Source organism: Cydia pomonella, unplaced genomic scaffold, assembly GCF_033807575.1.
Source record: "Cydia pomonella isolate Wapato2018A unplaced genomic scaffold, ilCydPomo1 PGA_scaffold_210, whole genome shotgun sequence".
Lineage (NCBI taxonomy): Eukaryota > Metazoa > Arthropoda > Insecta > Lepidoptera > Tortricidae > Cydia > Cydia pomonella.
Genome location: NW_026907850.1, coordinates 295,578 through 310,738, shown reverse-complemented (window position 1 = coordinate 310,738; position 15,161 = coordinate 295,578). Strand labels below are relative to the sequence as shown.

Sequence of the window (15,161 nt, the reverse complement as noted above, 5' to 3'; positions counted from 1 at the left end):
CCCTCTTGCACATGAGAGGAGGCCTGTGCCCAGCAGTGGGACGTATATAGGCTGAATTATTATTATTAAGGTTATAATTATAACTTGTGTGGAGTTAACAACTATATGAAAAATAAATACTATAATATTTTAAAGCTCAAGTCCGCAGTTTTCGCAGTCATTTCGTAGTAGAGGTTAACCGCACGTTCTTAGTAGAGGATACTTACTTTTATTTTAAATATCGCGTAACATAACCTTTTGAGGGCAAGTTTAAGGTTTCAGCTACCACTTTTGTCTTTCTTATAGAAGACAAGTGGTTATGTCTGAGAGGGAGATAAAAGTAGAGGTCTATATTGGGAACTAGACCAGAATTCAGACCCGCACCGGTCTTGATAGATCAAGAAAATTAATAAAACCAGGAGGTTTTTGTAATCTGAATGAAATGCTTAATGTAATTAACGTATTTAAGTAATTTGATCATTATTAATACCTACTGTATGTATGTATGTGTTTGTTTTTTGTTTGACCTACCAAATATTATGAAATCTTTTTGTAGAAGATAAGAATGGATATAGTAAGTTTTCATTAAAGGTATATACTCGTACACCATCGCGGACTTTTTTGTAGACCAATAAAAGAGAGACAATTCCACCATATACCCCATACCTACAGTGCACAGTGTGGGGTTTTTCTCAAACGGATGATGATATATATATTTTTCTGATTTCATCAGCAGATATCGTCATATTTCAACCAGTTTACACAAAAACCTTAACAAATTATAAGCTTTAACCTTCCTCAAGAATCACTATATTCATAGGTATAAACCGCATTAAAATCCGTTCAGTAGTTTTCACTGAAATTATTACGATTTACTTCTCGCTTAATAGTTGTGACAAAATACGGCCTATAGTTGCAAGTTGCAACCGCTGTGTGGCGTTGTCGTCGTGCACGGTCCCAATGAATCCGGTATGGTCCCGGGTTCGAAATTCGAATCCTATTTACTACATGAATGATGAAACACCGTGGGATTAAGTGTGATTGTACTAATGAATTATTTATTGTTATGTTAATAATGATGAAATTGATAATTCAATGTATATATACCGTATTTTTTGACATTTAGATTTTATTCTAGAAAGTTTCTAGACTAGTATTTTTATACAAATTTGGTGTTTGAAGATCCTTTTGTGAAATTCTTATTATTAAGTTTACCATATCTATAATAATTCAATGTTTTTTTAGAACAATAATAACTGCATTAATAAATTGCTCTGATATTTAGATTAAGATGATATTTGTAAAATTTGACGGTTTAAAAGTGCTTGTTGCTAGGCCTATTTGAATAAAGAATATATTGACTTGACTTGACTAGGGCATTATTTTTGTGATGAACACAGATATAATGTTCCTGAGTCATGGGTGTTTTCATGTATATGAGTATGTATTTATCTATATACGTACTCGTATGTATATCGTATCGTCGTATAGTATAGTATCTTTGCTTAATTTGGGGCTAGGTCGGCCTGTGTACGAATGTCCCCATTTTATTCATGAAAGATGTTAAATTATGGTATGTATATATGCTACTATATGGTACAGTCAAGGTATTAAATATCGACACGGACGAAGTGTCAAAAATATGTATACACGACCTTACTGCCTATACTTTAAGGTAGTGTATACATATTTTTGACACTTTGTACGTGGATATATTTAATACCTTGAGTGTACCTAGGATTAAGTTTTAAATAAATTGATATTGTTTTTTGTATTCAATAAATAAATGTACTTATATGCTGGCACGCATGAATCTACAGCGTACAGTCACGTCTGAAAATATCAGTACGAAAAATGTGCCAAAAATATGTATACACTACTTTTTTTTATACTACATCGGTGGCAAACTAGCATACGGCCCGCCTGATGGTAAGCCGTCTCCGTAGCCTATGTACACCTGCAACTCCAGAGGAGTTACATGCGCGTTGCCGACCCAAACCCCCCTCCCCCTCGTTGAGCTCTGGCAACCTTACTCACCGACAGGAACACAACACTATGAGTAGGGTCTAGTGTTATTTGACTGCGGTTTTCTGTAAGGTAAGGAGGTACTTCCCCAGTTGGCCTCCGCTCTAGATCTGGAATAACATCCGCTGTGCTGTGCCCTACCACACAAAGCGAGATGTTATTCACAATGCCCATACCTCTCTTTTGGACGTAATTTAAGGACGTACCCGGTCCAAACTACCTTAATATATGGGCAATAAAGTCGTGTATACATATTTCAGCACGTTTTTCGTACCTATCGATATTTTCAGACGTGACCGTACTACATAAGAATTCATATCTACACGATATCACATTATTCTCCAATTGTGATAACTTTCGATCACTTTAGGTATTGACCCCGGGTCAATCGAGATAAACCTTGAGTCAGTTGTGTTGTGTCGTCGCTATAAGTGCACGGTTCGAGAATTATGTCGTAAGTTTTTTTAATAATAAGTTTAGTAGTCTCGACCAACACCTTGAGAGACTCTCGCTAGGAGTTGGATCAAGGGTCAGATGCAGAAGGCGGTGATCTTGGACACGGCGCGGATAGTCCGGCGGTTACTCTCTCTGCGGCCCTGACCACCGGCAGCTTGGGCCTTGCCCCGCTGCTGGCGGCACCCTAGGTTAGGTTTTTTATAATGTGTTTATATCTTTTGTATTGTTTTGTAAGTGTTTTTATATTTTACTTTTATATACATATTGTAAAAATCCTAACGTAAGAGAAAAAATTAAATAAAGGGGAGTTTAGTAGGTGCATAATTATTCCTTACTTATATTTTTCTTATTGACCCGAGCGCAGCTGGTCGCGGTCTCCGCTTTATGTTGAGTAAAAATGATTTCTTCTCACAGCTCTTATTACTCGATTTTCGTGAAACTTTGTGAGCAGGTTCGATTTTTTTTAATTCAATATTTTTTTTTTCTAAAATGGCAGACCCGGGGGTTTTAGCTAGGTCACGGAGCCACTAGTAATCAGGGACCGTTACCGGTATACCTAAAAATAAAAATATCACATAGCATTCGCATTATTACCGATTAATTCGTGCACTACCTGTTATAAAAACTTACTGTTCTTTATATCCTGCTTTCTCCTGTTGTCTGGAAGAGATCGCTTACAACGATAAGTCTACCTGTTGCTACCTTTATTTACATTGTAAATCTGTTTTTTAATTTGTTTATCTTTGTTGTGCAATATAGGATATTAAAATATTTCTTTGATATTCAAGAAAATTTAGGTACGGATAATGTTCATGATTCATCAGATTAGCTAAATTAAATGCAAAAATATAAATACCTTTAATAGGCATAATAGCCATCTTTATTTTGTGTGACTTTCAGCCACATAATCTAGATTTATATTTGTATGCTTAATTAAGTAGAGTAGTGGACTTGATAATTAAAATTGTAACAACTTATTGTAACCCATATACCGCAAATAAACAATAATTCATTCATCCATTCATTCATAAACAACCGAGATACCCAAATTGAATACCGTTTAATTAGTATGAAAAAAAATATACCCGTAGGTATTTTTGTCTCTGGTATAGATATTTAGGTGGCTAATTAGCACTTATCTGTGGTATAGCCTTGACTTTGCTTTCCAAGTCGTTCTCGTAAATCTACTAATCGTATGTTCGCGATATATTTTTAGGTTGGTTTTGTTATTTGGAAATGAAGTCGTATTTTTGTTTCCGTACGTCAACTGTTTTCATTCAGTGTTTAAACTTTCTAGGTTACTGTTTTTTTGTTAGTTATACTTGGCTATACTACATTAGTTAACTGTGAGTAAATACATAGATATTTTATTTTTAGGTACTAAGTAGGTATACGATAAGATAGTATAAATAGTGTTGGTAAATATTTATCTTATATTATAACAATCAGTTGCTTGATATAGTAAGCGGTATTGGCGTAATAAGTTAAGATCCTATTAAACCAGGGCCGGATTTAGGGGAGGGCAACCGGGGCTACAGCCCCGGGGCCTCCACAAAAGGGGGGGCCCCATAATAGAGACTTCGGAAAATTTACCATTTTATTTGGAAAATAATTTGGGGCCAGGGGGCCTCCACTACTTTATTGCCCGAGGCCTCCAGACCTTTAAATCCGGCATTGTATTAAACAATTTTTTCCAAATTTTGTAAGTAAGCAACTTTTGAAATCAGACTTGTAGGCAACCCGGAGAAAATAAATTCTGCTATTGTGTGTAATTTAGAAATATTGAGTGAAATAATCGCTCCAAAATCAAGCAAGCCGGCGGGGATCAAATACATTTTGTAGGTACAACCGGATACTGTAGGTGCAATCGTTATTAAATAGATAAACATATTCCTAAGAATAAATAATAAATAAATAAATAATAAATAATAAATAAATATTATAGCACATTATTACACAAATTGACTAAGTCCCACAGTAAGCTCAATAAGGCTTGTGTTGAGGGTACTTAGACAACGATATATATAATATATAAATATTTATAAATACTTAAATACATAGAAAACACCCATGACTCAGGAACAAATATCCATGCTCATCACACGAATAAATGCCCTTACCAGGATTTGAACCCGGGACCATCGGCTTCATATTCATAGAATAATTATGCACTTGGATAATTTAACTATTATACCTACGAGTAAATTATTTGAAGTCCCACCATACAAAGGGTAAAATCACTGGAATAATATTACATACTTATGCAAAGCATCTATGCACTAGAGAAAAATTCCCAGCCGACTAGAACTCGTAACCCCAGGATGCCAGTCCGCCGCTCGCTTTACGAACGGAGCTAAGCATAAAAAAAAAGATACAACGGATAGTTGAGTAGCCGGATATCGAATATTCGGCGTGACCATCGGCCGAATATTCGGTATCCGGCCGCCAAATAATCGGCCGGCAGTACTATACGTCTACATATTGACTTGGCGTGATTATGACCGTGACTGTTATTGGATTTAATTTGTTTACCCCAAAACCAAGTTACTGTCCGGTATCCGTCCGGACAGTAGGTGACTATCCGGTATCCGGCCGGATAGTAGGTAACTATCCGGTGTCCGGCCGAATAATATGTGACTATTCGGTATCTGTACTGATCGGATAGTAACCGAATATCCGGTGCATCTCTGAAAAAACGTGTTTTTACAGACAACTCATGGACGTAGTAGTGATAGGCTGCGGAGCGTCAGGGATAGCCGCCATACGGCGTCTCCACGATGCCGGGCTGAAAGTTCTGGGGCTAGAAGCCGCTGACCGGATCGGGGGCAGGATCAACTCTGTACAGTTCGGAGAGGGGAAACTGGACCTAGGCGCTGCTTGGTAAGTGTCCGACTTGGAATGCTATAACCGCGAAAATCGAAGTTCGCCAATTGCGGGTATTTTTCTGTCACTCTAATTACGTCTTAGTGAGAGTAAAAGAGAAAGATCCCCGCAATTTAAGAATTTCCGTTTTCGCGGTAGGCCCCCTGCAACAAAAGAACCTGCAGAAGGTTCATACTGTCGCAATCTGAGTAGTGTTAGCAGTTCAGAGATCAGCCGTTGCAGTCCCAAACAATGGCGTCAGACCACTCATACGTAGTTATAGAAGGAACAAAAGTGGTCGCTATTACGGCATCTCCATGACGCTAGGCTGAAGGTGTTATCTGCTCATAAAATCGGGGGCAGGATAAAAAACTGTCCAGTTCGGAGGGGAAGGTGGACCTAGGCGCTGCGTGGTGTTTCGTTGCATGCTCAGGTCTTGTGCTCTAAATGTTGGTCTGGAGACGGTCTTCTTGCGGTAATTACGCCAGCTCTACACACAATACCAAATGATCATATGGAACGCTTCTTATTCGTATTCGTTTATTTGTATTTATGTACTATTGGCTTTGACCTGAGCGCCACGAAACGTATTTCTGTCATCAATGTATGGCGGTCAGCATCGAGCACGCACGGTCGGAGCGTTCTTTTCATAGCCGAGGGGTTTGTTTAGTTCGTAGATTTAAAAAAAATTTCACCACACTAACTGGTAAGGGCCCTCTTGATTGTTCAAAAACTAATGAAAAAGTTGCATTTTATCCACATGTGGGGCAAAGTAATCAGATGCAAATTTTGAGTTGTTTCCTTATGTTAGCTGGTACAGTCAGCATCAAAAGTAGCGGATCAAATAACGCTTCATAAGTATGTCATTCTGTAACAGCTTAACAAAAAGTCATGTCTTAAATATAGAACAACTAAGACCGTAAAAGATATACTTTTGAATGTGAATTTTAGAAATTTATCAATATTTGGAAAAGTTATCTGGGATGTCAGAGATTTTTGGCGCGTTGTTTTATCCGCTACTATTGAAGCTGACTGTACATGATGATTTTGAATGATTTTTTTATTACCTTCATTTGGATTTGATTTAGTTTTTGGTATTTCATAGTTAGTATTTTCCTCGCGTTGGTGTAGTAAAAAAAATTGTGTTTCACTGGGAGGCAAAGTTTGTTTAAGCCTAAGCTTGAAGCCCTCGCAACGCTCAATATTCCACATCTCGAACCACTCGCTACGCTCAATGGTGGTTCAATTTTGGAATATTTCGCTTACTTGGCTAATTTTGCTAATTAGCACGAGCTGTAAAACAACAACTTTATCGCCTTGTAATAAAAATAACTATTACCATGTTTTCTGCCAAGAAAACATCCTTAAGACATTGTTACATGAAATCCTACAACCCCAATGACCGTCCAAAATTTTTATTCCAGGTGCCACGGTGAAAAAGACAACTTAGTGTTCGAGCTAGCCAACCCATTAGGTCTACTGGGCAGGCCGGAGCCAGATAACAAATGGTTCCTACTGTCAAACGGGGATCTGGTGCCAAATGATAAGGCGGAGGGTATCGTCGACGCTTTTAACGAAGAAGTGGCGAAGGCGGATAAAAACAGCAAAAAGGGAATTTCTGAATGTGTGCGGAATGCGTAAGTTGAATTTTTAGCTTGATCAGGGCCGGATTTAGGGGAGGGCAACCGGGGCTACTGCCCCGGGCCTCCACAAAGAGGGGCCCCCCCACAATAGAGAATTCGGTAAATTTACCATTTTATATGGAATAAATTTGGGGCCAGGGGGCCTCCACTCCTTTATTGCCCGAGGCCTCCAGACCTCTAAATCCGGCATTGAGCTTGATAGTACAAAATATGGAAAAATTATCCGCTTCGGGCGAACTCGTTGCTCTAGGTTACCAGTCTGCCACGAAAATGCCGGAGCGAATATTATTTTTTTTGCAGACAGCTCCGCGCAGTGGCTTCTTATTGTAGAACCTAATCATAGCTGTGAAAAGATTAGATCTTATTAAATGATATATGATGACATGTTTCAGGTAGAACTGACAGATTTTCATGACCATCAGAACTAAGTTTATCACAGAGATGGACATTACAGGCTCTGTACTCAAATAATTTCGTAATATCTGTTATTATTATATATCGTATGGATTTTCCTGAATGAAGATTTACAAAAAAAAAAGAAATATACATATAATTATAGTTTTAAATCTAAATTGAGCAGCCAATCCCTTGCATCTGCTGTGAGGGCAATCAGGTCTTGCATGTGTAATATCTGTGATAATTCTACTATAATCTTTCACACGCTTATAACTATATGTTTCTTTAACAGTGCTAAATCAAACACAACCCTAAAAAAAGACCCCAAACTGACTAACATGTTCCTGGAGTGGTATGAAAGGAATAGTCACCTCGGAGGACAGAAGGACCCCAAGCAAGGGAAGTCATTGAAGGGATTGGAGGAGTTTTGGAACTCTGAAGGGGAGTTCATGCTCCATTGGAAGGGAAAGGGGTACGCTACTATATTGGATGTGCTTTTGGTAAGTATTTCCATGGAGAAAATGTACTAGGGCAACAAATCACAAATTATAATTATATAGGTGGTACCTAATTTGTTACAACCAGGGACTGATTTCGGTTACGGTATAACGGTATGGTAGCGGCGGTATAAAATTACAATACCGCGCGGCTCGGATATAAAGGTATCACTACCGTTTTATAATAACGGTACCGGTATTTTTTCGATACCGAAAAATTGTGTCTCAAGCGGGTTGACCTCGCCCCTCGTCCGCCGCACTCGCCGATTCGTTGCGTTGCGACAGCTAAGCTGATAGGGTACCTTTATGAAAGCGGTTAAGGTACCCGAAAAACTAACGGTACCATTATTTTTCGGTAGCGATATAAATTTATTCGGCTAAAGTGTAGCAAAATATTGTACCCACAGTTATTAGGGTTCTGTAGTCAACTAGGAACCCTTATAGTTTCGCCATGTCCGTCCAAGGCTTTGCTCCGTGATCGTTATTATAACAGAAGCCGATAGCGCTGCACGACGCCATGGCGTTTTGTGGTTAGTTTTTATACCACCATCATCGATGGCCACTGCATCCCTGACGGATGACTGTTGCAACGCTGTGTCAAGAGCGGTTGAGACTTGAGACGGCCACTGCAACCGTATAGTATTCCAGGCCGTACAGCGCCTACTTCAATTGTCAAAATTTCCACTACAATGTTCAAAGCTGTATTTGCGCAAATTAGGCGAAGGGAATTTGTGTCATTTTCCTACAATATTTTGTCAAATCGAAAGAAACTCAAGAAAAAAAATTGTCTCGTAAAATTGCTACAATTTATTCATATTTACAGAACAAATACCCAGACCCATCTAAGGCAATTCCCGTCAACATCCTGCTGAACAAAGAAGTGGAGAGCATCAAGTGGAGCAGCAGTCAAGGGGACTCTGGGAGCCCTCTGGTGCACGTCAAGTGTAAAGATGGCAGCTTATACGCTGCCAAGAGTGTTATCGTCACTATTTCCATTGGAGTGCTGAAAGAAAGGTATGTAGAATACATTTTTAAAAGTCTTTACTTTTACGACAAGGAAAAATGCTCTGCTTCGGGCGAGGGTCGACTAGCGATTACGAGGTACCACAGAGACTAGACGTTATCTATATAAAGGCCTGGAAGCTGTGAATGCTATAATCAACCCTCAAGAAATAGAGATACCAGGTTACAGTTACTTTATAAAATGCCATCCAGCTCGTCCTTCTACTAAGCAACCGGGACATATCCATCTGTGGCGAATATTTCCTTTCCACCATCATTATTCAACGCCTTAGAGGCAAAAGTATATGTATAATAAAGCGGTGGAGAGCATCATGTGGATCAGTAGCCAAACCAGGGAACCCTGGCAGCCCTCTGGTCCACATGAAGTGGAAGCCTGTACGCTGCGAAGAGCGTTATCATCATTTTTTTATGTTGTGTGTTTAGTATAAAAGCGTCAGCATACAACCCCATACATTTCGATCCCCAGATGTGTCGTGACGATAATCTCGTGTCCAGTGTCGTGTCGTGTGTCGTAGTGATACAGTAAGAAAACTATGAAAGCGCTGTCAAAGCTCCAAATTGGGGCAATGGGATGGGATTGTATGCTCACTTAACAGAACACACTACTATGATTTTTATATAACTGCTATAGCTGTTAAGCTGTTGGCCCCTCCATAGTGAAGCAGAAAGGAACAAGGCAATAGAAGTCTTACTACGAAGGAGCAAATAACTATAGCCGTCACTCTACTTAGGTATGTTTTTCAGGCACTCTCAACTCTTCAACCCAGCGCTACCGGCCGAAAAAGTGAACACCATAAACAACCTACAATTCTGCGCGCTCGGCAAAATCTACATCGAGTTCGAGAAGCCTTGGTGGCCGAAATCACCTGCCAATTTCACTCTCCTCTGGCAAGAGGAAGATAAGAAGATATTCTCTAAAGAAGACCAGTGGATCACGGAGATTTTTGGCCTCATAACAGTGGAGGAACAGCCTAATGTATTGCTGGCGTGGATATATGGAGAGGGCGCGGAGGAAATGGAGAAGGTCAGCTTGGAAGGGGTGAAGGTTGGAGTAGAGAAGTTGCTGGATATCGTGAGGAGGCAGTTTGAAGTGACACCGGTGAAGAATGTTATAAGGTAAGATTTAAACGTAAGTAAATGCTCTTATTTGAATGAGGTAAGTATTTATTTTTCGCGAAACTTTGACCAACCGCGAAATTAGCAAAAAAAAAAATATTGTACATAATTTGAGCATTTTGAGCCGAAATGTATCAACATGAACACCCCTTTTACACGTATTTCGTGTATCACGTATTTAGTTCAATACTTAGTAGAAGTGAAAGCTGTTTACTATGACTATGTATGATTATCCTAGTGGTTGAAAATCGCTCTTCAAGATATCTCTACCACGCATAACATTGGAAAACTCAAAGTTTTGATTTTACCATATTCTGAGGCATAAATACGAAATTTAAAATGTTCACTACTCCCTGACAGTCAGTCACTGAATCAATGAGTCGCTGTAAATGGGCGTATAGGCGGGCATTTCAAATCACCGTGTAATCGCCGACTGTGTACAGTCAGCGTCAACTACTTTGTAGCAACCAAAGTAGCCAAATAGTTCGGTACACCATATATTTAGTATGGTGTACCGAACTATTTGGCCACTTTAACTGCTACAAATTATTTGACGCTGACTGTACCATTAAGGGCCTACTAAAGCCGTGAATACCGGTTCGTAAGCCACGCCCGCTAGCTTCCTCACTCCCCGCTAGCACGCACACATGGAAGCGCTCCGCGGAGTCCGCGGCGCACGTGAAGGTGAAAGCTCCATCTAGCGTTACAAAAGTTAACTACGATTATACGCGGTCGGCCAGAAACTTAATTCTTAGAAAATAAAAAAGATGGCGTTATTACTTGCTACTAGAAAATAAAAAAATATATTGTTGTAAATTGTAATAAATCTGAGACTACAATATAGCCAATTTTTATTGTTGATTTTTGGAAGATGTTAATAGTATAGTTAATTGTAAGTATAACACTACCTATCTTTTTAAATTCGGTGTGATAACTAACAATGTAAGATTACATTGTTAGTTATCATATTTTATTTAGTAATATATTGTTGAGGCAGGAAATACAGGGTGCCGTTTTCCGACGACCAATTTTTCGGATGATAGTGAATCACAGTTGTCAGTGGTAACTACCTACATATAAAAAAGAAAAAAGTAAGTAATATGGTAACAACGAAAACTACCAAAAAAAGTGAAGTAAGTATTTTTATTACGCTGAAATATGTAATATTCAACTAATAACTTTTAAACAGTTACTCAAACAATCAGGGTGATTCTTAAATTGTGTCCAGAAAAATATTTTTTCATAAAAGATTTTTATTTTTCACATATTGTTACGTATAAAAAGCATTTTTTGATGCATAATGGTCAAGCTTAATACCCTCAGGAAAGGTAAATAAAATGAGTACATAATCACGGTTGTCACAAAGTGTCCCTCAGTCGTGACGTTTCGGCATTTTGGCGGCCAACTCCGCTATTTTGAATTATACAATATTTTTAATATAGCCTAAGTTACTCCCATGACTACGACTCATCGAATGACAGCTCATACGTTGAAATTCGTCAAACTAGCGCTGTAGAGCGTGACAAAGAATCGGATACACATCATACATCCACATACACGCGGAAACCATTTTTCTGCTTTGGCAGTTGGGCAATAATAACAAATGAACGTAGCTAATAAAATCCATTTCTAAAGAGTGAATATGCCTCTAAATTAATCAAACGAATTGAGAATGTCACGACCACGTGTCTATATTACACGAACGTGGATTCAATAGTCCGTGGCGGGGACAGAATTTTGAGGCCACTGTCGTGACAATTTGAAACATGTTCGGTATTACCTAAAAATTACCTTTGACTTTGCAAATATTAAATAATTAGCTCAATCTCGAATGTATTAGGTATATCTTATGTTACAAACAATAACGTGAAATGAGTACTGACTTTTAAAACTCAAACACGGCGGTGACGCGTTAAGGTTGACCTTTTTTTTAATTAACACAAATAAATAATTTTCGGTAAAACTTCTCCCTTCAGCCATTTGCAAATCTGACAACAACACAGTATTGCTGTTCTAAAAAAAAAGCGTTAAAAAGGCTGCCAGACGTAAAGGTAACTTTCTACCGAGTACTGCATGTTTATATTACCACGCGCGTCGGTGACACGAAAACTGATCACAAGATGTATGTTATTAAAATTGTTATAAAGTCGTTATATATCCATACAATTTTTAAACCGTATTGTGGAATAGGTGTAAGTGTTAACATTTGATATAAAATTCTTCCAAAAACACTTTCAAAGAAAAATAAAATATCATAAAATCCGAGGAAGTCACACTACACGTTCCGTGACATTTAGAACTTCTTAATATGTTTCTAATAAATGCTCTTAGGATATTAGGTTGACATAAAACTAGAGGTAAATTACTAAGTATATTGATATTTAGTTTACTTATTTTCTTAAAAATATATGCTATTCTTACAGGTAACACAAAATTGACGTATGTATTTATGATTGTTATTTTGACTGTTTTTAATTTAAGTTAATTTGTATTGTATTTTCGATTGTTTGTGATGTAATTATGGGTCTTTCACCTGAAATAAACGATTTCATAATATCGTTCCCCTGGCTTTGGTTCACTGTGATTTTCATTCCCGTGTGTTTTGATATAAAATGTATTCTTCATGGGCATGTACAATGTTAAATCATATGTCAAGTAAATGATTATTTACTTTCATGGATTAAGTAAAAATTATCGTAATCATAACAGTTGATCAAAGACATACTTATTTCTTTTCCCCTGGTTCTCATTCCATGCCTTTGGACTGGGGTTTCAACTAAAATCAACGTTTGGTACTTCGTTCTATAGATCTTAAAAATAACATTAAGTTGCTAAGGGCGTTCTATGATTCAGTGTATTATTTTGGAACTAATTGTTCCGAAATTCATTGTCATTATGTTATTCCTTGTCATTCCCTTATCGGTTTTTTTCATTTCCTCGTCGCTTTTACATTCTTTTTATCGATTTTATTATTCCCCTGATAGGTAATAAATTGACCAAAATGTATGCCTATTCGATTGATGGGCTTATATTGAAATTATATTTAATAATCTGATTTCAAAGAACGACCCTTCAATGCCCGCCATAAGCTAATTGGTTGGCTAATGGTTTCAAGAGCATGGACAAATAAAGTATAGACTAACATTATCAACACAGAATCGCGTTCCTCTCAAATGAAAAGTTTGATCGGGATATCCATAATTGCACAACGCCGTCTATTAGGAACTACTTTAATTATCAGACAGTTAGACAAGAGGTTGAAGCACCGAACCAAGTGTAATGAACTGTTACTGCTGTTAAATGGCTATAGCAGTTGCCTAAACTTACAGGAAAGCGATTTTGTAAAGACATTGTTAGTAAGCGATTTTGCTAAGTATAAAACTTTAATCGTCTTTGTCAAGACTAAGATATATTATTAAGGTATAAAAGTAGAGCTGTATAATTTTAAAATCTGAAAAAAAAAAAGAAATTAAAAACAGTTTTAGTTCTAAGATGTACATTATCAAAAACCATCCTGTATATGTTACCATTTTATAGTATTTTTCAAACTCGATGGGTAGGGTGACAGGTGTTATCTCTATATAATTTTTAACCTGAAAAAGGCCAAATATCGCAAAATCGTATTGAAACGACAGCTGTTAGCGTACCCATATAAAAAAACTATAGATAGCACCACACACGAGCTGAAGAGTTACATGCGCGTTGCCGACCCTAAACTTCCCCCCCCCCCCCCCCCCCCCCCCTCGTTGAGCTCTGGCAACCTTACTCACCGGCAGGAACACAATACTATGATTAGGGTCTAGTGTCTCTTTGAATGGCAATTTTAAGAAAGGGACGATTCGGTACGTTTTTCTTATTGCTCCTTGTCAAGTAAAATCAAACTGAAAAGCATACTTACTTTACTCTTTGCTGAAAAGTCATATTAGTCATTGACGTTTTGACAGTATCCTGTTAAATAAATTATGTGAATTGTTCTTAAGGCATGCGGATTACAAATCAGAGGTCGCTGGTTCAAACCCCGGCCCGTGCAAACGAGTTTTTTTTTCTAATAAACGTGTTGAATTTTTTAGTTTTTTTTTTTATATAATAAGTATATTTGTTTTACGTAAAGATTACCTAGGCTATACAAAAATTGGTATGAATAAAATAAAACTATTCGTGTCATTAAAATATGCTTTTAATACACATATTTAAAAGAATAACTTTATTTCTGTATAAGACAGACAAGATTTACTTTTACAATAAAATAGAAAATAAGCAATATAGATATTATATAGGAACAAAAAAGAAAACAAAAAGTTACGATTAGATTCGATGGGTCTATAGATGTCTCGCATTTTTTCTTTGGTGTCTACACGACCACACAGCTACCGATACATTACTGAAGCTGTCGAAATTTCCTTACCCGTTGTAATTGTTCAAAGAGTATTAGACTTTGACGTAGCTAAGCAAACACGCACACATGCGTAACGTATAGGCCTGTAAAGAGAGCTCCATTCGTAGTAGACCTCCGATTCCGTTACTAGTTAATAGAGCTACGACTCAACGTTTATTGGATATGTCGATTTTACGTAATTTGGAGCGCTGCGCGATTTGACATAGGTCTTACCTCTTTGAGGCACCACGGCCATCTAACATTACTGGCATAAAGGACGCATTTATGACTTTGACGCATGACAGAAAGAGAAACCGAACTGCGTAAAATGGGCGTTTTCTGTTGAATTCATAAAATCAAAAACGAGAATAAATCCGTTTGTATAAGATAATAAGTTAATATTTAGTTGAATGATGTTTAAGACGAGATGAAAACCTTTACTTTAAAGTGGATTATGCTGGATGAAGATGTGTTTTCTAGTTGCACTGAGGTAAACACTAAACATGTAGATGTAACTTTGGATTTATATTCTATCGAGAAAATTTTAAGCCTTTTTGTTTCGACTAGTATCATACCTCTTATCATATAGTCAAGATACATATATCCGAAAATCACGCCAGTTTGTTTCCGGGGCTAGCCCCTGCCACGCTTCAAAGATCCCGTTATTTTTCGATGCAGGGCCTTAACGGCTGGTTAAAAATCGTCACAAAACAAACGATCAAAGTAAATCCCATACTATTTGTCGGGGCCGCGATGGTTAGACGTTACTGAAACACGATTTAAGTCTCG

General features: G+C 37.7%; 1 protein-coding gene across 3 annotated transcripts in view; it reads left to right on the top strand.

Moving 5' to 3' along the window:
* LOC133533896 (spermine oxidase-like) overlaps nucleotides 1-15,161 on the top strand; it is a 42,121-nt gene that overhangs the window by 25,791 nt on the left and 1,169 nt on the right. The window contains exons 1-6 of one of the 3 annotated variants that reach the window (XM_061872978.1): nucleotides 2,394-2,458; nucleotides 5,170-5,340; nucleotides 6,747-6,959; nucleotides 7,654-7,861; nucleotides 8,682-8,872; nucleotides 9,626-9,997. In XM_061872978.1, the coding sequence (XP_061728962.1) occupies nucleotides 2,454-2,458; nucleotides 5,170-5,340; nucleotides 6,747-6,959; nucleotides 7,654-7,861; nucleotides 8,682-8,872; nucleotides 9,626-9,997 (1,160 nt within the window). In that variant the 5' untranslated portion in view covers nucleotides 2,394-2,453. Of the gene's footprint in view, nucleotides 1-2,393; nucleotides 2,459-3,658; nucleotides 3,807-5,169; nucleotides 5,341-6,746; nucleotides 6,960-7,653; nucleotides 7,862-8,681; nucleotides 8,873-9,625; nucleotides 9,998-15,161 lie in introns of those variants that run through there. The other 2 variants (XM_061872979.1, XM_061872980.1) reach the window with 2 other exon arrangements.